Source organism: Cricetulus griseus, chromosome 4, assembly GCF_003668045.3.
Source record: "Cricetulus griseus strain 17A/GY chromosome 4, alternate assembly CriGri-PICRH-1.0, whole genome shotgun sequence".
Taxonomy (NCBI): domain Eukaryota; kingdom Metazoa; phylum Chordata; class Mammalia; order Rodentia; family Cricetidae; genus Cricetulus; species Cricetulus griseus.
The window spans coordinates 72,409,081-72,433,347 of record NC_048597.1 but is presented as its reverse complement, the minus strand read 5'-3'; the positions used below and the strand labels follow the sequence as shown (position 1 = coordinate 72,433,347).

The following is a 24,267-nucleotide window of genomic DNA, read 5'->3' as shown; positions in this document are numbered from 1 at the left end:
TTCCCTGGGTCCTCCTGGCCACTGGCATCCTGGACATCCTGAGATCTGGTTAAACCCCTTCACCTTCACCTATTTTGATGACCTGGTCCTGGTGTCCCTCTCCTGCTTGCCTCTGGTCAGACCCACCATTCTGCAGGGAACGTGCATTCCCTCTGTCACTTCTTTGAAATGTCTTCATGGCCTGCTTCTGATACCATCTCCTGAGGCTGTTCTGTAGGCATGCATGTTTCTCCACTTGAACCCATGTCAGGATATTAAATGGGATTACCACTCCATTAGCTTTGTTCTCTGATCTATTTAGGCCCAGGGCTTTTTAAGGAACCTGTCTCACCTTGATGCTGGTGAAAGAGACAAAGCTGGGCACCTGTACTCCATGTTGTACAGAAACTGCCATCCTGTGATATTCTAACTCTGACATCTCTCCCCAGAGTGAAGACTGACTGGAGGAGACCATCTCATCCAGCCTAGCTGCAAGCCCCCCGGGATGCACTGGGCATGGCCTCTGCAGCCCCACAGAACAGCAGCCAGATGGCCTGTAACAGCGAGATCCCAGGCTTCCTGGACACCCTCCTCCAAGATTTTCCAGCCCCACTGAGCCCAGAGAGCCCTTTGCCATGGAAGATCCCAGGGACAGTGCTGAGCCAGGAGGAGGTGGAAGCCGAGCTAGCTGAGCTGGCAATGAGCTTCCTGGGCAACAGGTAAGCCTGGGCTACCTCAGGAGGGAGGAACCTGAGAGAAAGAAGCAGGGTGCAGTGTCATCTTGTCAGGTGCTGGCCTTGGCCTCCGTAGGTCTTATGAGAGTGGCATGGTCACCCCTTATCTGCATGGTCCATTCCAGCAGAGTCTGAAAGTTCAGAGTGATAGGCCCTGTTACTCACTGCTTTTCCTCCTGAGTGAGCACTGAGCAGCACAGACCAGGCCACTTCACAGACAGAAGACTCATTCAGCATAGCTCTTAGCTGTCTCAACATGACTGGGAATGGGGTGCTTTTGGATTTCTTTTGTTTCCTTTCCTTATTAGGTCAAGAACTTCCACCATCTCGTTTAAAGGGAAAGCTTTATGGTTTCTCTTCACTGTCTGAATGCATCCTCACTACTCCTGTGCTGTGCAGCTATTACTGAGTCAAATAGGAGCCTTTTGAACACTGGTACTAAGACAGCTGCTGAATGACTAATGGATAGGTGCACTGGACAGACATGGTTACAGTTCTCCGTAAGACAGGCACGTGGCTAAGCTTCCATCATGTCGCTCATAATAGTTCGCCTATTTCAAGTTATTTCTTTCTTATTTCTGCAGTTGGGTTTTTTTCTTTTACTAATTTTATTTTATGTGCATGAGTGTTTTGCCTGTATATATGGATGTGTGCCACATGCTTACCTACGGATGGTTGTGAGCCACCCTGTAGGTGCTGGGAACAGAACCCAGGTCCTTTAGAAAAACAGCAAGTGCTCTTAACCACTGAACCATCTCTCCAAACCCATACATTTTTCCATTTAATGTTTTCAACTCACTGTTAAAAGTAATTGAAGAGACAGAAAGTGCAACTCTGAGATAAGGATGCTCCTGTGTAGATATTCCATGGCTGCAGTGACAAAGTATTATAGTCAAGGCAGCAAAAACAGGGTCCTTTGGCAGGTCTAAGGGCCAGAAATCCAAAACCAAGGTACGAACAAGGCCTTGCTTTCTCAGATTGTGGGGAGATTGTTCTAGAACTTTCTGATGGTGATTGCTTAGTGCTCCTTGGCTTTTAGACTCAGCTCTCTGGTAAATTGCCTCTACTGTCATGTGTCATTCTCCCTGTCTGTAACCTCACTTTGCATGGGTATGTGTCATCATTACCTGTGATGTGAGCCTGGTATATAATCTGCATTGTATCAGCAGTTCCCCAGCATTCACAGTTACCATGTGTGTACACATAGTTACTTTGTCACAGGCCCTCTTGCCTTGCTCATGTCCCCACAGCCAATTTAGAGTTGGGGACATAAAGGGCTTTTTTTTTTTTTTTTTTTTTTTGACAGTTTCTCTGTGTAGCCTTGGCTGTCCTGGAAATCACTTCGAACTTACAGAGATCCGCCTACCTCTGCCTCCCTGAGTGCTGGGATTAAAGGTGTATGCCATCACCTCCTGGCAAGGGTTTCTAATACATTGATCCATTGGCTCTTTTTTTGGATTTTAAGTTGTATTTCCTCTGAGACCATCCAGAAGTCATATCTCTGACCTCTGGGCTTTGCACTTTTTTTCCTTTCTTCTCTCCTTTTATTATGATTTTATTGTTACATCTTTAGATCCCTGAGCAATATAAAACTTACACTTATCTAGATGTAGTTTTCATCCTGTTACATTGTAGGCTTCTGGTAACTCTTCAGGTTGCCATTTCCTAGGCACAGTATCCTCTAGCCAAATAGAAGAGCTCCACTCCCAGGACCAGAATCAGGACTGACATTTGTAGTGTGCTGACAGAGCTGGGGGCCTCCAGAACACATCCATGGGTGGGTCCCTGGAATAAGGTAGAAGCCTTGTCCAGGAAGGAAGTGCTGGTGGCTAGAGGCCAGGCATTGTCTGTGTCTCCATGGCTGGAAGCTGCCTCCCTGCCCCCTACAAATGTAGCAGCCAGTGGGCAGGAAGCTTCAGCATGACCTCACCAGCCCCAGATGAGCAGGTACCCTTTCCCTGCCTCTAAAGGAAAACCCAGTGCCTGGCAGGAAATGCCTCAAGGCGGGGAATTTGTTCTCGAGTATTTGGGGTGGGGAGTGTGGCAAGAGTGGAGTGGAAATGCAAGGGGGGGGGGAGCCCGGGGACAGCAAGCTAGGCCAGGGCTTTATCACTCAAGTTCACCCCTTCTCAGCTGCTCCTTTTTCAAAGGCACTTCCAGAGGCCTCTCTCCAAGTCACTCTTTTTGGAAAAGTTTGTCCCATTGTACAACGACTGTCAGTAGCAGAGCCTGGCAGTACTGTCATAAAATCTCAATGCAGGAGGGTTGACAGCTCAGGCCTCAGGGTATAATTGAAGGGCCTAGGTGGAAACCTTGGCTCAGAAAGTAAAAAGAAAGCTGTGACAGACTTTTGCCTAGCCTGCAGGAGTCTCTGGTTCAATCCCCAGTTCTCTAAAACTAAAGGCTATCAGTAGATGGCCCATCCCCTTAGGATTTGACTCATCAGCCAGGCTCTGAAAGGTCTTTGTTCTTCTCAAAGCTGAAGTGTCAGCCTGCCATGATGGTGCATGACTGTAACTCTAGGTCTCTACCTAAAGAGGCAAACAGGAGAATTAGGAGTTCAAGGTTAGCCTTGGCTACATAGCAAACTTGTATAGGCCTGGACTACATGAGATACTTAGGGCTAGAAAGATGGGTGGTTCAGTGGGTAAGAGTGTTGTGCAAGCCTGAAAACCTACATTCAGATCCCCAGTAACCATGTAAAAGCAGGACATGTCTGCATGTATATGTAACCCCAGTATTAGGGCATAAAGACAGGCAGATCCCAGGAGCTCAGTGGCTTTTAGGTTCAGTGAAAGTCCCTGTCTCAAGGGAATCCAATAGAGTGTGATAGAGCAGGACATCCACTATCCTCCTCTCACCTCTGCAGGAACATGTGCACGGGCACACACATGCATGCACATTTACAACACATTTCTTACACACAGAAAGAGAGAGGGATGATGTAAAAGCCAAGCATAGTGGTTCACAACAATAATCCCAGCTGAAGCAAGGAGGATCACAAGTTTGAGGCTAGCCTGGGCTATATGGCTACTTCAAAGCCAGCCTGAGCTACAAAGTGAAACTCTCTCTCTCTCTCTCTCTCTCTCTCTCTCTCTCTCTCTCTCTCTCTCTCTCTCTCTCTCTCTGTCTCTCTCTCTCTCTTAAATTAAAGGAGTTTTAAAAGCCAGACTGTCAGCCATGAAGACTCAGCCGGATGCCCTTTGGAATAGGCACCCTGGGCTAGAGCACGCAGTCTAGCTTCTGGGATCCCCCACTAGACATGGAGGTGGGTTCTAAGGTTGAGGTGCATCCTAGAAGCTTTTGAGGCCCCAGGAAGAGTGACTCCTCTGCCAGTGACTTAGGACTTCCATTTTAAAAAGATCCCCATGGCTCAGAGCCCCCACGGAGGGCAGAGCAGCCGTGGAGAGGCGCATGTCTTCAGCCCACAATCTCCACTGCCCCTGGCTGCAGTGGACTTGTCTCTTTTCCAGGCGCCTCTCTTCCTTGGTCCCTTGTCCCATTTTGTACTTCTGCCTGTCCAAGGCCCCAAGGAAGCTGACATTTCCTCTCTTCTGGCTGCTATCAGTGTGAGGTGATGTTCCTTTCCGCCCTCCTGTGCTCTTCATTCTTCTCTGACTCCAGAATGGTCTACATTCCTCAGAACCTTTCTTCTGTGGTCCCTCCCCACTCCACCAACTCTTCCTGGAACTGGGCCTCCCAGGCTTCATTCCTCCAGGGCTCTGTGTCCTGCCAAACCATGTTCCCACAGCTTCCTAGGTCTCCTGAACTCTACAGAACCTGGCTCCCTGTCCCAGCTGGGCTCATTGTGGGGCTCCCTCTCCTCCTGAGCCAACTGCTAACATCAGATACCTTGATTCTCTGTCCCCTCCTCTGACCCACTCTGGATCAGCTCCCTGCACTGATCTACTCTGTCTCTGTCAATCACCAAGGCTCCCTGCCCAGCCCTTAGGCCTTGGCCTCTTTAGACTGTTGTCACCAGCATTCATCATTCAGCCAGTCTTCCATGGGCTCAAAGAGATCTAAGATCAAAACAGACCAGAGTTCCCTGTGGCCACAGCCTGCCCCACTCCCAGCTCCCTTCCCCACAGCCCCAGCAGCTCAGAAACCCTGAGCTGTACAGAGAGCATGGCTTCTACTGGGCAGCATGGGTCATCCGTCAGAAGGCAACACCTCTTACGAGCAGTTTACTGGGGCGGTCATCCCAAAGCACACAGACCAGACACCATTGTCAGTCATCGCTGTCTCACAGGATGGAGGCCAAATGGAGATGAAAGTGTCAGCTTGGCTGAGCCCTCCTTGAGGTCTGCAGATAATCATGGGCATTCCTTGGTGTGTAGGTTCACCCCTATAACCCTGACCTATAGCTACATGGCTTTCTCCTCATGGGTGTGTCTGTGTCTATATTTACCCCTCTTCACAAAGAAGCCAGTCATACTGAAGTGGGGGTCCACCCCACTCTACCATAATCTCATCTTTGCCATCCTCATTGAACCTACTTACAAGATTGATCCCATCTGAGGCAATAAATGTTCAGCCTTCAGCATATGAATTGGGAATACAGTTTATCTCAAAGCATGCCCTGGTCCCAAGGGTCACCTTGAGAATCAGGCCGGATTCCTGACCAATGTGGGTCACATTCCTCAAGGATACCTTCCCAGCTGATCCTATCAGATGGTGTGCCTCTGGTGTTGTGTAAACATTCATTCCAGGACCCTGGAAACAGATATCAACTGCTTGTAATGACACCATAGAGAGGGTATGAGCCATCATCTCCATCTCCAAAGTGGAAGATGCCAGCCCTAGACTTCAACTGGGAGCTGCTCCAGTCTGCCTCTCATGTCTTCTCCCTAGGAATGCTCCCCCACCGTTTGCTGCAGCTGTGACCCACAAGGCAATTTCCCAGCTCCTACAGACAGACCTTTCTGAGTTCAAGAAGTTGCCTGAACAAAAGGAGGAAGAGGAAGAAGAGAAAGCCCTTGTGACTTGTGAGTTCCTCTCATATGTCTCTGAGACTGTTTAGTAACTGACAGACTCAGGTTGACACTAAAGGTCAGTGCCCAGGGTGCTGTCAAGACAGCAAGGTCAAAGTACAAAGAAAATATGACATGGCAGCAGAAAGCCTGCAGTGGGTACTGCCCAGCACCCAGGTCAGAGCCTCCAGTGAGACAGGCATCTGCTGGTACCAGGCAACACCTTGTCTTCTTCTTATGCTTCAGAACTCTTAGAAATGAATGATGCTTGTTCAGCTTTACACATGAACCCAAGGTGTTGCCTCACAGCCACACAGCCAACCTCACCTGTGCTTGCTGCTCTCCCTCAGCTGACAGGAGGTCCTCGGCCGTGTGGCGTGTCCACCCTTGTAGAGGAGCAGCTGTTGTCGAGGCCCCCTGCCTTGACTTACCTTAGTTGGGACCATTAGATGTCAGCACTCAGTGACCCCATAATCTTGAGGTGGCAGAGGCTTACATGCCTGCTGCTAGAGGAGCAGTGGTGGGTTGAGCCCTGTAGTACATCACAACCAGGGGGATCCAGGGATTGGAGTGAGTGCCAAGGCCATTTGACAGAGAATTCACTTGTAAGAATACAGGACTCTTTCTTACTCTGCATGACTCTTTCCTAGTCTTTTGCCAAGGCGTTGGTTATTAAAGACCAACCAAAGGTGCCAGGAAGGAAGTGGCGGCTGCAGGAATGTGCCGCACATCTGTAGAGCCATGTTTTCCAGACTGTAGAAAGCAGGTTCTCCTTCGCTGCTGCTTTGCTTACTTTAAGTTCAGCATTAGCACGTGTATAGAAGGAAAACCAAAGAACACAATAGAGAAAGAGAAGGAGAGAAGAGAGGTGAGGAAGACATGATGGGACAGGGAGGTTGAGATGGGGGAAGAACAGAAGAGAGCAAGATAAGAGATAATATAATAGAGGGAGACATTATAAGTTTAAAGAGAAATCAGGCACTAGGGAAATGTCTGGAGAGCTACAAAGATGACACCAACTAACAATCTAAGCAACAGAGGAGAGGCTACCTTAAATGCCCTCTCCTGATAATGAGATTGATGACTAATTCATATGATATAGTATAGCCTTCATCCAGCAGCTGGTGGAAGTAGAAGCAGACACCCACGGCTAAACCTTGAACTGAACTGAAATCCAGTTGCAGAGAAGGAAGACTGATGAGCAAAGGGGTCCATACCAGGCTGGTGAAACCCACAGAAACAGCTGACCTGAACAAGGGAGAGCTCTTGGTCCCCAGACCTGATAGCTGGGAAACCAGAATGGGACTGATCCAGACCCCCTGAATGTGGGTGTCAGTGAGGAGACCTTTGAAATCTATGGTGCCTCTTGTAGTGGATCAGTACTTTTCCCTAGCATAGGAATGGACTTTGGGAGCCCATTTCACATGGAGGGATACTCCCTGAGCCTAGACACAAGGGGGTTGGCCTAGGCCCTATCCCAAAGGATATGACAGACTTTGAAGACCCCCCTATGGAAGGCCTTACCTCCCCCCCCCACTTGGGAGCAGAAAGGGTATGGGATAGGAAGGGAGTTAGTTGGGGGGGGCAGGAAAGGAGAGGGAGAGGGACCTGGGATTGACATGTAAAATAATTTTCTTTCTAATAAAAAGAAAAAAAAAGAACACAGCAGAAGGAAAAGAAAGCTAGATGCAGCCTCTAGCATTTGTGCCTACCAGCCATCCTCCCCACCTCTTATTTCTGGCATCCTCCACAACTTCCTGCCATTCTCATCCCAGCATGACCTTGCCCCTGTGCCTCAGAGACAGCTACCCATAATGACAGGCGGCCATTGTTCTCTCTCAACCCAGCAGACTTCCAGCCTGGTGGCAGCTGCCACCGGGGGCCCCACAAAGGAAGCACCCCCACCTTATGCCTCCAGCGAGGAGACAGCATCACCTGCTGGTAGGAATGAGAATTGCAGCTGACAAGTCCTGCCTTCTACCAAGGCTTGTGGAGAAGGGAGGAGCCTGTCCCAACCTCCCTGTCTGACCCAGAGCTGCCTGCATGCAGGCCTAGGCTTGTGGCGTTAAACTCTTGTGGCAAGTCTATAGTTTCCAGGCTGTTCTTGCCCAGCTATATCAGCACATTCTGTGAGGCTGACTGCCACAGGCAGACACGTTGACTACAGCATCTTCGCCCACCTGCCAGCAGCTTCCCTGTGACTGTTGTGAAAACAGACTTTCCAGGCAGTTCCTAAGGCTGAGACGATAGCCCTTGGCCAGAAATCAGGATAGGGCTCCAAGAGCCCCAGGCTGAGCATTACTGTAGGGCTTGCTGCCTCGTTTTTTAATTGAGCAAAATTCAGGTCCAAACCTGTTGCTGGAAATAACAGTGTAACCTACAACTGAAAAGGAGGCAGCCCAGGCCTAGAGACCCCGGCATGCTCAGAGCTTCCTAAATACCAGCTGTTTCCAGGAGCAAGGAGACCACAGCAGCACCCAAGGCAGGAGTATGAGTCTTACTTTCTACAGAAGAAAGAATGAAAGACCTAGGAAATGGCGTGGTTGGAAACAGGCTGGATAAGGGGCACACAGGTCCAACAGGAGGTTGCACTGGCTCACACTTAGAGCTGTGGTCCCTAGGTTGGGCCTAATAAAATCCGTTCTCCAGCTCCTCAGCCTGCCACTCCCACAGCTGTTGCTAAATGCTTGAGTGGTGCACTGTGCTGGACATGATGCTGCAGGAGACTGTAGATGGTGGATTCTGGTTGGCCTGCTCTCTTTGCTTCTGTGTCTCCCTCTGTGCTCCTTCTACTGCTTCTCTTTTCTCCCACAACCATACTTCTGACTAAGAGCACTTCTCCCAATTCTCCTTGTCCCTCTGTTGTGTGGCCGTTGATGCTTGAACTCAGTGGTTTTTGGTTACCTGACTTTGTGCTACCCTCTTAGGCGATGGCTCTGACTTATGTGTACATGCCACAGGACCCAGACTGCAGGAGGGCTTTCTGCATTGAGATGAAGTAAGGCCTAAAAGCTCAGCCTGGAAGTCTCCTTTGAACTTGATCCTTGGTGATCTCTTCTTAGAAGCTAGGCCTTGTTTTTCTTTTAAAGTCTGCATCAAGCTTACCAGGTCTGACCATCAGTAGTGGCTTGAGGCCTGCTGGCTGAAGAAGCAGCCCAGTTCGAGGTCACATGGGGCGAGCACTAGTAATGGGGAATTGGGAAAGTATTAAAACATTGTACATGTGAGGATTCAGGGGGCCACATGTGCAGCTCCTGGGGTCCTACTGCCTGTGTTTTGATTGTGCAGAGACCATTTCTGCCTTTTTTTTCTGAAACTAAGTGATTTTTTTACATGTACTTGTGGATAACTATATATGTAATTTTCTGCCATTTTCTCAATTTAAAATCATCATTAATAGTTTCACATTCTTGTAAACTTTGTAATGTCTATTTCTGTGTTGCTGTGTAGTTTTTTCGTTTGTGGTGCTGGGGTCTAACTCAAGCCTTGGGCATGCTAGCAGAGGCTTCTATCATCAGGCTACATCCCCCAACCCTAACTGGATTTTTTTTTTTTTTTTGGTTGCTTGCTTGCTTGGTTGGTTCAGGGCTTGGGTGGGGATGGAGGAATGGGGAGTTGGACTGTTCTGTTCCATCCTTTAAATGAACTTCGTTTTGAAATAATCATAGGTACACATGCAGTTAATTATGGAAGCCAATAGCCAATGCAAAGGTTTTCCAACTGTACATGACCCAGTTTCCTCCTTGGAACATATACAAAACTGTAATAGTTTGTCACACACAGGGTCTGAACATGGTCAGACACCAGACAGTTTCCTTATAGAAAGAATCCTGCATGTCACCTACAGGCCACCCTAACACACCTCCCCTGCTATACCCAGTCCCCAACTCCTGGCAGTTTTCTCCATTTCAATGATGTCACTTCAAAGCAGCCTAACATTTGGGGAGTAGCATCTTTCATTTGGTGTGATTGATTCTCTGGGACTGACCTAGCTGGGCACTTGTCAGTGCTTCCCTTGGTTCTGCTGCTGAGCCCTCACCCAGGTCTAGCTGCCGAGCCATCTGTAGGTTGGAGGGAATTGGGACAGACTACAGATTTGAGCTATTACAAATGAAGCTAGGATGAGTCATGCAGTGTTTTCGTGGGAACGGTCCTCATTTTTCTGGGATTCATGCCCAAGAGTACGGTTGCTGGCTTAGAGGATAGTTGCGTGTTTAGTTGTGGAAATCTTTTTAACAGCAGCTTAATTTTTCATCAGAACAGGCAGAATTCACTTATGCCTCTGTCAGTATTGGACCTAAAGTATTCCTAGTTAATGGGCAGTTACCAGACATTTTTGTCACCCGTGACAAGCTTTCTTGTATAGTTTATAGGTTAGTGTGCTAAGCATGCCCTGGTTGGTGAGGTGGGACCCATGAAGGCTGTTGAGAGGAGCTATTTAAAACCTGGGAACATGGCAGGAAAAGAGTACAGGAGAGTAGTTAAGCCTCAGTTGCATGGTTTTACTTTTTGGCTAACAATTTCTCCATCATGCCCATCAGTGCTAGATGCCAAAGGCCTGGCTCGGAGCTTCTTTAACTGGCTTTGGGAAGTATGTAGCCAGTGGCAGAAGCAGGTGCCATTGACTGCCCAGGCCCCTCAGCGACAGTGGCTGGTCTCTATCCATGCCATCCGGAACACACGGCGCAAGATGGAGGATCGACATGTGTCCCTTCCCACCTTCAACCACCTCTTCGGCTTGTCTGTAAGTGTTGCACCTGCGGAGCCCAGGAACGGGCAGTATATCATGGGGGTACGGGGTTGACACAGAAGGTGGGGAGCCATGAGTGCTGAGAGAGCTACCAGCCAAAGCCGAATCTGGGGAAACACTGAGAAGTTGCTAGCTTAGGACTGAGTACTAGGCTCTCAGAGTGCCATCCTGCTGAGCCTGAGAAGCTAACTCACAGCACCAAGCTTCCAGGCACATTCCTATCCATGGCCAAAGACTAAACAAAGCCAACAGTTGGCCTGTGTTTTAATATAAAGAGGCCAAGTGCTAGGTTCAGACTTGAATTGCTGGCCCTGTACCAGCACACGCCTCCTGATGTATCTTACCTTGGGTTATATCTGCAGTAGCCTGGTAGAGCTGGTGAGACTGAGACCTTCCCCATGCCTCCCTATTTGCAGTACTTGAGGAGTTTGACTTGTCTGATGGAAAGGGCATTGCCAGTTCTTCCAGATCCTACCTATCTTGAGTCTGTTTTGTTGCCTGAGGCTGGATCATTTATAAAATCACATTTCTTACTGCTACGGAGCCTGAGAGGAGGCCTTAGGTCCAGGGGCTGCATCTGAAGAGGGCCTTCAAGCTGATGGGGAACTCTGCAGAACACCAAAGCAGTGCAAGCCATCTTATAGCAAGATAGAACACATTTCCCAAGGAGAAAACTACTCGTTGATAGTCCATTCATGCCCAAGTGGATTGATCCCAATCATCTCCCAGAGATCTGGGGGGTTAGGTTTCCAGCATAAGATTGTGTTGTTGCAACCATAGTGCTGCCTTAGCTCCCCCCTGGAGAACACCCTTCCCCAGATGAGAGCAGCTGACTGGGGGTCTGACTCAGTTAGGTGCAAGGCCAATAGGTCAGACTCCCACTGGACTCCCACCAGGACTCTGTGGACCGTGCCTACTTTGCTGTGTTTGATGGTCACGGAGGAGTGGATGCTGCAAGGTATGCCTCTGTCCACGTGCACGCCAATGCTTCCCACCAGCCAGAGCTACTCACAGACCCGGCAACCGCCCTCAAAGAAGCCTTCCAGCGCACTGATGAGATGTTTCTCTGGAAAGCCAAGCGAGAGGTGAGAACTGGCAGCTGGGTCGAAAGTGCTGTTCGGGGAACTGTAGCTGTTAGCACCTGAAAGTTCTAGTCTCTATAGAGGAAGGAAAGCGAAAGTGGTTGGTGGCTCAGGAGGGAAGGGTCTCACCAAGCACTGCTGGCATTCGTACTATTTCATTGCTTCAGGGGTGGGGCTCAGTTTTCATTTGAATGGAGGCAGCTCAAAGCTTGTCTGTTGTACTAGTCTTGTTTTTCATCACCGTAACAAAATAATTGAGGTTGGGTCACTTTATAAAGACGGGTTTATTTTGACTCAGTTCGGGACATGCAAGGCAAGTGGCCTTCTTGATAATGGCCTTGCTAGTAGTATGCCATTGTAGCTGAAAGAGAGAGAGAGAGAGAGAGAGAGAGAGAGAGAGAGAGAGAGAGAGAGAGAGAGAGAGAGAGAGAACAGATAATGCATGTACACATGTATGGGTGTATATATGTATCTTCTGGCCTCCCTCCATCTCCCAAGGCCACCAGGATCTAACTGTGAGGAACCCTACCCTCTACCCTATCCATTCATGGCTTTATCCAGCCCCAGTTGCCTCCCAGCAAAGTCATCTTCCCCAAAACTATAGCTGGCATTTTTACCCTTCTAATATCTCATGATGGAAATTAAGTTATAGCACATAAAGCCTTAGGGCCTGCGAACCACAGCACTCCTGGGCCACCATGCTGGATCTCCACAACATGGACAAGGTCTGCCAGCCTAGCAGAGGGCTGCCTGACTTAAGATACAAGCTGGTTCCTTCAGCTGAGCATGGTAGGATGGCAGGCGAGTACTTAAAAGAATCCATCACTTACAGCTTCCCTGGGCCAGAGACACAGGGAAGAGAGGCAAGCCTGGTTTCCTAGGAATCTAAGTGCCAGCCAGCTCAGTACTGGGCACCCTGAATTACCTGTGCTAGTCCAAGCTAGCCTGTGCCAGGAGAACTGGGGCCCTGTAGGTGAAGGAGGTGGCTTTGGGGGCATGGGCTCCAGACTGTCTGGCATGCCTGCAAAAGGCAATACTAACAGAGCAGGCTTTTGTGTCACTAAAAGTTCAGCAGCTCTGAGAGTGCTGGGCTCACCAAGATCAACAAAGCCCCAGATATCAGTTCATCTAAAAACAAGCCAAGCAAACAGGAAATATAAACCATGACTAACAAACTGACCCAGTGCCCCTTGTTCAGCCAGTTCTCTTCTTAGAGTGACAGTATGTGTAGGGATGAGGCCCTTATCTATATTTAAAAAAAAAAAAAAAAAAAAAAAAGACAATGGGCCTCTCCTCTGTGACCTAAAGCCGGCCTCAGTGGGCCCTCCCGGCAGCAGCAAGGACAGGGTAGCCATTTTAAACATTGAGACCCTGATGCTTAGACAACTTAAGAAACCAACTCCAGAAATGGGTCTGTGGGGCCTGCACTCAGGCCAACACAGTCCTGCAACACATGCAAAGAGCAGATGGCCACTGGCTAACAGTGAGCAAGGAAGCCACACTGCCCAGAGTCTGGAAGATCTCAGGCCTGGCCAGAGCTTTTGTGGTAGAGGCCACCCTCGAATAACAGAACTCTGGAGAGAGATTCTCAGTCATCATACAGTGACCAAATGACCTCAGAATTTCTGTTTCTCAACAGAAAGCTATGGAACGTCTAAAACTCTAGGGGGAGCCTAGTGGCCTCTGTCACATCCAGCAGGTGAAGCAGGCCATGAGATTAGGGTTACCCCTCAATAGAGGAAAAAGTTTCTTAAGTAGGTGTTTAGTTTCCTTCCCTCTCTTCCTTCTCGCTCTGGGGATCAAACCTAAGGGCCTTGAATGAGTAACACAAGTGGTGTACCACTAATCTACACTTTCAGCCACTTTCTTCTTCCTGTTTTGGTTTTTTGAGACAGGGCTTCTCTGTGTAAACAGTTCTGGCTATCCTGGAACTCACTTTGTAGACTAGGCTGGCCTTGAACTCACAGAGATCCACCTGCCTCTGCCTCCGAGTGCTGGGATTAAAGGCGTGCGCCACCACTGCCCAGGCACTTTTATCTTTTTATACAGATTTGCTGAGATGCAATTTGAGTATATGTTGTATTTGTTTACAGTATACAGCTGGGGAAGTTTTGACTTACACATGCACTCATGAAGTCCTGCCTCAATATTGATCATGCCTGAATCTTCTTCCTGCTCTTTGTGGTCCTTGCCCCATTCCTGCCCTTCCATGCCTGTTCCCACTCTCAGTAGTCTGCTTCCTGCCACTGTAAGCCATCTTGCCCGTTCTAGCATAGGGTATGAAGGGGTTCCTGTAGGACCTGCTCTCTCCAGACAGCATGAAAATGACATAGTCCGGGGGCTGGAGAGATGGCTCAGAGGTTAAGAGCGCTGACTGCTCTTCCAGAAATCCTGATTCAATTCCCAGCAACCACATGGTGGCTCACAACTATCTGTAATGAGATCTGGTGCCATCTTCTGGTGTGCAAGCATGCATGCAGATAACTGTATACATACAAATAAATAAAATCTAAAAATAAAAAAAGAATTATAGCATGAAATCAAGTCATACATTAAAAAAAAAAAAAGAGGACTGGAGAGATGGCTCAGAGGATAAGAGCACCGACTATTCTTCCAGAGGTCCTGAGTTCAATTCCCAGCAACCACATGGTGGCTCAAAACCATCCATTATGAGATCTGGTGCCCTCTTCTGGTGTGCAGATATACATGGAAGCAGAATGTTGTATACACAATAAATAAATAAAATCTTTAAAAAAAAAAAAAAGAAAGAAAGAAAATGACATAATCCATAAGTACAACTGTGGGGTCCTTTGTGGAGGTTCACCTTCCTCCTCAGCCCTCAAATCTACATTGTTCTCCTTCTGTCCCTACAGCGACTACAGAGTGGCACTACAGGTGTGTGTGCACTCATCGTGGGAACAACCCTGCACATAGCCTGGCTAGGAGACTCCCAGGTCATCCTGGTACAGCAGGGCCAGGTAGTGAAGCTGATGGAGCCACACAAACCCGAGCGACAGGTAAGGGGCACCCTTCATCCTAGCTTAAGACAGTCTCAAGCCCCTGCTGTGCTGGACCCCAGTTGGGGACCCAAGTCTAGGGACTTAACGGGGAAGTGGAATGCCAGGAGGTCCCAGCTCCATATTGTTGGGGTAAACTAAAAATGACAAAAGGTCCAGAAGACTCCCAGTGCTCCTGCAGTAGGAGAGTTCCTTTGCCTGAAGGGGTCCCATGGGAGCCCTTCCTGGGAGCCCAGAGGTTCAGGCAAGAACAGGGCCTTGTGACCTAACAGGTAAGCCCAGAAATGGAGCCTGTGCTCAGGCCAGCACAGGATCCTGCAACACTGACAGGCAAATGGATGGCCACTGGCTGAGAGTGAGCAAAGAAGCCACACTGCCCAGAGTCTGGAAAACCTCATGCCTGGAGCTTCAGTAGGTAGAGGCCACCCTGGAATAACAGAACTCTAAAGTCACTCTTGAGTCTTGAGGTCCTCACCTTGGACATTTGAGTTACAGATGCTCAGATACTGGTCTCACAAACGTGTATAGACTGTCTCCTAGAGTCAGAAAGGGAATGCTTAGAATCAAGGGATGCCTATGCACCACCTCCCCCAACCCTGCTTTCCCCATACTCCTCTCTGCTTTGTGTCACGTAATTGTACAGCTGGGACCTCCCCTCATTGACACATAAAGCACCCACCCTTTCTTGCAGACACATAGAATGGTCTTCCTTTCCCAGTCCAGTTCCCAAGTCAAGACATGCACCAGGTTTCTCTTCTTCCCACTCTGAAATGTGGCAGCAATAACTGTGTGCATCACATGGTCCAGGCTAAGGTATCTCTGCACAGCAGGCTCTTAGGAGCAAGGATGCTAAGTCACGGTAGACAAACTGCAGTCTTGGAGATTTGCCCAGCTTCTGTCTTCAGCCTGGACCAGCCTAAGCTGAGCACTGCTCCTGAGAGGCCATTGTCCAGTCTCACCAGTCCATGGAGTCTGTCCATCTGTTTCCTGACATTTCATGGAGAGAAATAAACAAGCACCTGTTCACTCTAGCCCAGACTCACTTCTCCCAAGTCTAGTGGGTGAACCAGGAGTTTATTAGGATTACTTACAGATAACTGCACCATGGAAAAACCTGCCCCAGGCTCATGAAGGCTTCGTCCCTGCAGCTTCCTGTACAACATTCTGGGCCCCCCAGACCCTAAAAGTCCAGGGAACTTTTCTCCTTCCAAAAGGGTCTATTTCAGTTGGAAGGAAATCATTGCAACACCAGCTGGAAGGCAAGGATACCTCCTTTTCCCTTCATGTTCTCTTTCAGAGTGAGTTTTAGTCTCTTCATTTGTTTCTTTTTTAGGTGGGTTCTCCCTATGTAGCCCAACCTGACTTCAAACTTGAGACAGTCCTGCCTCTGCCTCTCTGCCTCTCTGCCTCTCTGCCTCTCTGCCTCTCTGCCTCTGCGGTACTCGGATTGCAGGTGTGAGCTACCACACCCAGCCTTTCAGGGTAAATTTGAATATATTTTGTTGTTATTGAGATTGTATTACTTTTATGTACATAAGTGTTTGCCCACATGTATGTAATCTACATTTGTACCCGGTAGCTGCAAAGATCTGGAGAGTGCCAAGATGCCCCAGAACTGGAGTTACTGGAGGTTATAATCCACCCTGTGGGTGCTGAGAACTGAACTCAGGTTTTCTACAAGAGCAGCCATGCTTTTAATCACTAAGCGTCTCTCCGGCTTTTGAACATCTTCTCAGAAGTTCATGATCATTGCATTCTTTACTGCGTGTACTGTGTCTGTCCTCTGCCTGTTTTTTTGGGGGTTTTTTGTTTTGCTTTGTTTTGTTTTTTATGCATTGACTGTGGGCACTACAGCCATGTTAGGGGAGTCAGCTCCTCCCTGGGGACTTGGACATGTTCCCCACACATTCCTCTTTTGTCATGTTAGGACAGGTAACAGGCAATGTCGTGGCTGCTGGTTTGAGAGGCACATGTGTTCATGCTAGTGTATAGAAGAGAGAACCAGAGTTCAGAAAGGTTCAGTCACTTGCCTAGAGCATGTATCTAAAGTGGTAGCCTCTGCCACTCTGTTTCCACCACAACCACAAAGGATTGTCATCTGTTCCCCAGCAGGCCCTCTTCCCCCTGGACAGGTAAAATATAGCCAGGTCTGAATGAGTGCCGACCTTTGCTCAGGGGCTGAATATTCTGTTTCCCCCCTGTAGGCTGTGTTCTATAACCCATTTTTTCCACCCAGTCCTGAGCCCTGTTTGGTCCTAGCTTGACCCTTCTGAGCCTCTGGGCTTGTCTGTCAGGCAGGGTCCCTTGGTAGTATGGGATGAAGATGGAATTAGTGCCTGCACATGAGAAGCACATATGTAGCCTGCCAGAGCCAAGGTCAGACCCCAGTTCATTCCCCATCTTGCCAGCTCTTGTCTGTGATCCCTGTCACTGCCTGCCAGCTTCTGGGAAAGCAGTTAAACATCTGTATAAAGACTCCTGCTAAAGCCAGAGCCACAACAGGAACACATGAACCTGACAGCATGGGAGCTTCAGAGAGGGCCCAGAAACCCTCAGTGACTCTTGAGGGTTATGTGGGGACTTGTGCTGATATCCTATCCTGCAGTTGTCTGAACAGAGCCCATCCCACCCCTGGGCTCAGTTTAGGTCAACTGACATTCAGTGTCTACTTAATAAGATGCTTTCCTGAAGCAGCAAGCTAATAAAACAAGACCCAGTACCCTCTGCCCAGGCACTCTGTTTGGGGGAGAAGCTGGGCATAGCAGTGAGGGTGCAAGACCCAGGTCAAGTACATAAGGCATGGACTGGATCATAAAGACGGATGTGACGCAGCAAGACAGTGGTGAGAGAGCGAGCAGGTTATGCACACTGACCTGCAATTACTCAAACTAGAGTGGAAAAACGCTATAAGGAGTCACTACCAACCCTCATCATGGCCAGGCCACTAGAGGGCAGGCTGGGGTCTGGTCTCAAAAGAGTGGGGCTGAGGTTGTCAATGGCATCTGCGGTTACAGATGGGTGGCCTCAGAAGGGAAGAATCCAGGCTTTGGGGAGGTACGGAAAGTACCTTAGGAGTGCTGAGACCTTGCTGAGTGCAGCCTGATGCCAGGGAAAGGGGTACTGTGGCGGTTAATAGCAACTGCTGAGCCATCAGGCTTCAGCTGCAGAGAGGCTGTTTCGGGAGGTGGGGAGGATAAAGCAGGAGGAACTAAGGGGAGGGCGTCAGAAGAAACAGGCAAGGATGGTTGGCTTGCACCAGAACAAGGCTGTGATCAGTACAGACTGAGGAGGGATCCAAAAAAGGGAAGAAGGACCAAGATAGGACCAAGGTTACAGCACCAAGCTCCACAAGGCCAGCCAGCTCAGCACATTACTCTAAATCCTGGTGCAATTGCCTGTCATGGGAGGCAGGGAGAGTCACTGGCCCTGGTGCCCTGCTCAGTCCTGTTCCTACAGCCAAATATCTCAGGACCTGGAGCTTCAAAAAGGAGAGTTCTGCAACTTAGAAGCCTCATGGAGGCTCTGCCCCAAGGAAGGTGTGAGGTCAGGTTTATAAAACAAGTGAAATGGGGATGTGAGTGACCTCTTTCAGCCAGAGGTACCTTGCCCCAGAGAGCACAAGGCATGCACCCAGCCTATAACACCAGCCTCCAGGAGACAAACTACATCTGGGAGGCCTCTCCTCAGAGGGGACTGACAGGACCAAAGAGAGTTTCAAAATACTTGTGACTAAACCAAGCCTCTGCCTATCCCCTTGCAGTCAGGGTTGGAATACCATGACCCTCTAGCAAACAGACAATGCCTAGGAGTGAGCAGGGAGAGGGATGACCAAGGGCTGCACATAGGGCTGCCTTTTTGTGGCCTGGCTCCAGTGTGTCTCCTACTGTGTGGCCTTCTATACATGGCACATACTTCACCCAGCAGTTTTCAAAGTAGACACAGAAGCCCCAGGTTAAAGTTGAAGGATCTGACCTCCGAGTATGAGCTAACACCAGTCTCCTGTCCCAAGAGTACCTTCTTGACACAAACACTGCTTAGAGATGCATCATGGGTGCCATGGATGACCCTTCTCTGCTGCCCCATTACTTGATTAACCAACAATTCCCACAACTAAAAGATAGTGCAGTTAGTTATAGTTGACCCTGTTTTTCATGATGTCTGATTTAGATATGTAGCTTGACTAGGTTCAAGTGCCTTGGCTTTAAGTGTGTCTTAGTCACTTAAGTTCTACTTATATAGTAATATTTGAGTTCCCCACCCCCACCCAAGTCCCCACCTAATGACTGTCTCCTGCAGGATGAGAAAGAACGTATTGAAGCACTGGGTGGCTTTGTTTCTCTCATGGACTGCTGGAGAGTCAACGGGACCCTGGCAGTGTCTAGAGCCATTGGTAAGGGGGTACACCAGGGCCACTGGGGGGGGGGGAGCACAGGCTTATTCAGTTGACTTAGAGCTGAATAATGTTGCCTGAAGTACTCACAGCCTATAGACCTAGATGTGCAGTGAGCTGCCTCCAAATAAACCATGATAAACTGAAAACACTGTATTCAGAATGTGACCCGCCCAACCTAGTGGAGCCCAGCTTGGCACAGTCTAGGGGAGTGTCAGTAGTTGCCTCCAGGATCCCAGCTGATTATAAGCTGCAGTTCTCTGCTGCTTCCTCAGCACTGAGAGTGTTGGAGCAGGTCGCTCTACCCAGGAGAGGCTCAAGTTCAGGGTGTAGTTTCTGTTGACCGAATACCAACACACACTATAAAGTCCAGAAATTATTAAATAAGAGTGGTTTGTTCGGTAAAATGCCTGCCTAGCATGCACAAAGTCCTGGGTTCAGTTCCCACTTGTGCGATCCTTAAATCAGGCATGCTGGCCTTCAGGAGATAGGTGGAGGAGAATCAGAACTGCAAGGTTATCCTGGGCTACATAGGATGTTTTAAGCCAGCCTGGGCTAGAGATCTTGACTGCAATAATAATAAAGTAGAAACAGAAAATCAGGATCCTCTATAGCCCCCCCCCCAAATACAGTAAAAAAAAACCCTAGCCACTAATGGTTCTTTTCTTACCCACAAAACAATGTTCAAAATCCATTTTCCTCTTGGAAAATAGCTTTCCACTTTTCTCTGTATGCCACCACTGCTGGGACCCAACTCAGAGACTACACCTTCTGACAACCCACCTCCATCTAGTCACTGGGAGTCTGGCATCTGCCCTTCTCACCTCCTGTAGTCTCTCTTGGCTCCTTGCTCACAGCTATCTTTATACACTGGAGCTATTTATCTCTGGACACGCTGTAGGCGGCAGCCATTCCTGGAGCTAGAACTGCTCCTGTGGAGCTGGGGGATGATGATTCTGCTCCTGGGAGAGTGGAAAGCACTAGGCAGGTGGCCCCTGGAGAGCCAGCTGCACCTATGTGTAGGCTTTGCATCTGCATGCCCTTGGGGATGGAGATAGGAGGTTAATCCTGGGTGTGAAGACACTCTGTCTGTCCATTCCAGGGGATGTCTTCCAGAAGCCCTATGTGTCTGGCGAAGCAGATGCAGCATCCCGAGAACTAACAGGCTCAGAAGACTACCTGTTGCTCGCCTGTGATGGCTTCTTCGATGTGGTCCCCCACCAGGAAGTTGCGGGTCTTGTCCACAGCCACTTGCTCAGACAAAATGGTAGCTGGCTATATGTTGCTGAGGAGCTAGTGGCTGTGGCCCGTGACCGGGGCTCCCATGACAACATTACAGTCATGGTAGTCTTCCTTAGGGACCCCCAAGAGCTGCTGGATGGTAGAGCCCAGGGAACAGGGGATGCCCAAGCAGATATAGGAAGCCAGGACTTGCCTACTGGCCTCTCAGAACTTGAGACCAATACCTCACAGAGAAGCTAAGTGGTCCAGGCCCCCGGGCCCCATCCTGACCCCTCTTCCCATGTGATCCTCCCTTCAAAGACATTAGATCCAACAAGTATAGTGGGCAGGGGTGCATGCCCTCACAGCATTCCCTTAGCACCCCAGTCCTTCATGCCTCCTGCCAGTCTGTCCCCAGAACTGCAGTAGGCAGTAAGTGGCTCTCAGAAGGAAGCATAGGACAATGACCTCACCAAAGAGAAGATGGCTGCAGACAGAAACCACAGGCACCTGTTGGCAGCCTAAGCAAAAACACAGGTCAGGTCTTAGGAGACCCTCCCACAGACCTTTTAGGCCCATCCTGGGGTTAGGTCTGCAGCCAGGTGTCTGGCCCAGTCTTGTGACTTCTCACTGTACCCAAGGCTGGGAGGGTTTGGTCTGTACTGACAGACAGGCTCGCAGTCCTGATTGACTACTGACTTCCCCAAAAGGAGACATTGGCCTTGCTGGGAGAAGCACCAGGGGACTGGCCCACTGCCACTCTTAACTGAGTTCTAAGGCCATTGGGGTCTCTTAGACCTCTCCTTCCCTTGAGCATCTTAGGGAGGTGAAGTCAGGTGTGTGTGTGTGTGTGTGTGTGAGTGTGTGATGTTGTTTGTGTGCTTAGATTTATTGCAGGGAAAGGTCTAATCCAGAATCAGTGTTCAGGTTTTATCGTGTTTTATCAGTGCCAAGCTGACCCACAAGGTCGTGTAATTTAAGCTAAGCTTAGCATTTATTTTATTCCTGAAAACTTAAGTATTTTACTTTTTTTATGTATTCATGAAGACATTTGCAGTATTACTGAATTTTTTTTTTTTTTTTTTGCCTAAATCAGGATGGAAAGAAACTTTTCCAGGTTGTGTTAATAAGCCACTTAAGTGCCTTAAATAGCTTTGGCGTGGATGAGAGCTGCTGGGCCCACCATGGATCCTACTAGGCAGACATGTTCAGGTTCTCAGAAAGGCAGCGTTGGTTGTGGGATGGCATGCTTTGGGCTAGCACTCTTTCTGGGAAGCTTCCTTTGTATTCTGGGCACCTCAGAACTTCCTTGAAGTGATTATCAGAGGCTGTGACTGGGCATCTGGGGTGACAGTGACCTCCTTGCCCACCCTTGGAGTCTGGCTGGATCCCAACTAGGAAGATCATTCTGCTCTTACACTAGAAGTTTCAGAATCTCTTAGTATTCTTGTAGTGTCATTGAGGACAGTGCATAGTTAAGGAACTTTGGGAAGCCCCGCAGTCTACCTCCTCGGGAGGCTGCTAGCATCTGTCGCAATGGTCACCACCTGTCTCCTGTGGCTGGTATCCCTCCCTGTTGGACTCTGTCCTCTACCTGAGCAACATGAAAGACCTCCACATCCCTAGAGCAGGGGCAATGAAGACTCACCAATGATGCCTGGGTGCTTGGAGAGCTGTGATGTATAAAATCAGGCAAGGAAACCAGACGTGGGGGGGGGGGAGCACCCAGAGTAGAAGGACTAAGGAGGCCCCCAGAGAGGGCCAGTGTGAGTCAAGGCTGCTCCATGCAGACACCAGCAGGTCCAGAGGATAATGAGTGGCTTAGCAGAGGCACTGTGAGGTCCCCATGGAGAGGGTGATAGCATAGCCCACCAGTGGAGAGCACAGCCTCAGCAAGGCTTGCAAAGCTTGACTCAGTGCACTTAACCCTCTCAAAAGAAGCAGGGCACACATGCTTTGCCCCTGAGGCAAGTCCACTGTCCAGCAGTGTGGGAGGAGGAGCCAGCTTTGGTTGGGCACACCACCTGTATGCTTGGCATTTACCCACTCCCACAGCAGGGGTGGAGAAATTCAGGCCATGTAGTTAATTCCTTGGTCAAAGTCTCCTGATGGAAGCATCCTAAACACTTAGATGATTGCCCACCATTATTGGGTGTTGCTCAACTGGAAGGCCTTGTGTCCTCTTAGAACAGGGGTGTGGTGGTTGGTCCAGCCTGCTTGTAGCAATGACCTTGATAGAGGGAGATAATGACATTGGTTTTCTCCCTTTTTTGCTAATCTTATTCTGTTCATTGCTGGTAAGAGTGGAAATTAGGCCCACATAGATGTCCCTTGATGGTCTGATTCATGCTCGCATATAAGGTTGTGCCAAGATGCCTAGGCCTCAGTGTAAAGGGAAGCCCCTTTCCCAGGCTTCTCTAAATGCCTCCTCCCTCCCCTCAGTCCATCTGCAGTACTGATCGCCAAGCCCCTGCTGGGCAGTAGTCCAGGACCAATGCTAGGCACTGTTCCTTCCTCTCCTAGTGGCCAAGGGAGAGCACATTCTCCTGCTGTTGAGGGCTGGCCTTATGCTAGTTCATAGACTGTTCTATCCTGATTGGAGCTGCCATTATCTAGCCTATAAGACTCTTGGCTACTCCGTCTTCAGGCTCTCATCCCAAGAGGATCCCCTAGCCAGAGTGATCCCATTTCTTAAACCCCAGCTTTGCCACCATCTCAATGCATGAACTGAACAAGGCACTGTACCTCTCTGGCCTCAGTTACCCTTTGGTAAGGCATGGAGGGGGTGCACAGTGTCACCAGTCCCCCCAACTTAGAATTTCAGAGGTACAGGGGCTGCTCAAGGCCTCTGTCAGAGCAGAAGAGCCCATCCTCCACCGCCAGTAGAGAGGGTTAAGTATTATTAGTGTCTATTCTTAAAATTAAGTGGGCTGGAAAAGAGCTGAGTTACAGATGCCAGTGTCTTGCTTGGATACAAAAGCTAAAGCAGTCAGACCGCCTCCTAGCTAAGCCCGTAGGAGTAAGAGGTGGGAGGGCACAGGCAGGCTTTAAGGGTTTTAGTTAGAAACCAGCATAGGAAGGGGTGTGGAAGCAGGGTACCTGCAACACAGCTTTGAGAGTCTCGGCACTCATGGAGAGGTCTTGGAAAAGTCCCTGCCGTTCACCGTGAGGTCTGCCCTGCTCTGCCCTCTTGGGTCCTGCATGCAGTGCACCCTCACCCCATGGCAGGTCTCAGCATAGGTGTCCTGGCTACCTCAGCTGTATTCTCAGGGCCAGGAGGGCAGCCCTGGCCATACTGTAGGGAAGCCAGGCCAACTTGTGTAAAGCAAGCTGTGTTTCTGGCTTGATCCTGCCTCTGTAGCCTCCAGGGATCATCTTCGGGAGTCCTGTGCTTGCTTTCACTCGACTCAACAGCTTTACCAAACACACTGAGCTTTGCTATTTACCAGCCGTGTGGGCCTTGCCAAGGGGTTATTTCAGGGGGCTTCCTGGGAGTCATATGCAACAGTGAGTCTTGTTCTAAGATACCATGTTTCTCTAATCTTAGGGACAAGTCCCAGGATGATGAACTCAGAGGGAAAGTCTCCTGGGCCCATTGTACTGGTGTCAATAAACTGTATATTCAAGATTCCTGAGTACCATGTGCATCTGAGTGTCTGTCTGTAGTTACTTCTGTATCGCCGACAAAATACTTAACAGAAAAGGTTTAAAAAGGAAGGTGTTGGCTAAAGGTATTCTAGACGGTTCAGCCTATGGTTGATCCCATGTGCTTGCACAGGACATGGTGGCAGGGGCATGTGACAGACTTCATGGGTGTCTACCTCAAAGCCAACCCAGGAAGTGTGAGGAGGTAACAGGGACCCACACCAAGTGATTGGCTTCCTCAAGCCAAGTCCTGCTTGCTGTTTTCTGAAGTTTCCCAAAATAGTACCAACCGCTCAGGACCAAGCTCTGAAAATATGAGCCTTCGAGAGATGTTTTGGTTTCAGGACCCTCTTGGTGTCCAGAGTATGTTTTGAAGCTGCTGGGGGAATGAATACCTAGCCAGCTGGTCCTAATTGTCTTCCTGACACTGTCCCACCAGCCATGGGGACAGTAAAGAGGAATGGGGTCTCTCGGGA

General features: G+C 49.3%; 1 protein-coding gene across 1 annotated transcript in view; it reads left to right on the top strand.

Moving 5' to 3' along the window:
* The window catches only part of Ppm1f (protein phosphatase, Mg2+/Mn2+ dependent 1F), a 30,594-nt gene extending 6,810 nt beyond the window's left edge, over positions 1-23,784 (top strand). Inside the window, exons 2-8 of the mRNA XM_027413218.2 lie at positions 429-698; positions 5,568-5,701; positions 10,228-10,430; positions 11,333-11,521; positions 14,392-14,535; positions 18,832-18,925; positions 20,028-23,784. Coding sequence (XP_027269019.1) covers positions 496-698; positions 5,568-5,701; positions 10,228-10,430; positions 11,333-11,521; positions 14,392-14,535; positions 18,832-18,925; positions 20,028-20,407 — 1,347 coding nt within the window. The 5' untranslated portion in view covers positions 429-495 and the 3' untranslated portion in view covers positions 20,408-23,784. The remainder of the gene's footprint in view (positions 1-428; positions 699-5,567; positions 5,702-10,227; positions 10,431-11,332; positions 11,522-14,391; positions 14,536-18,831; positions 18,926-20,027) is intronic.
* Positions 23,785-24,267: the final 483 nt, after the last annotated feature.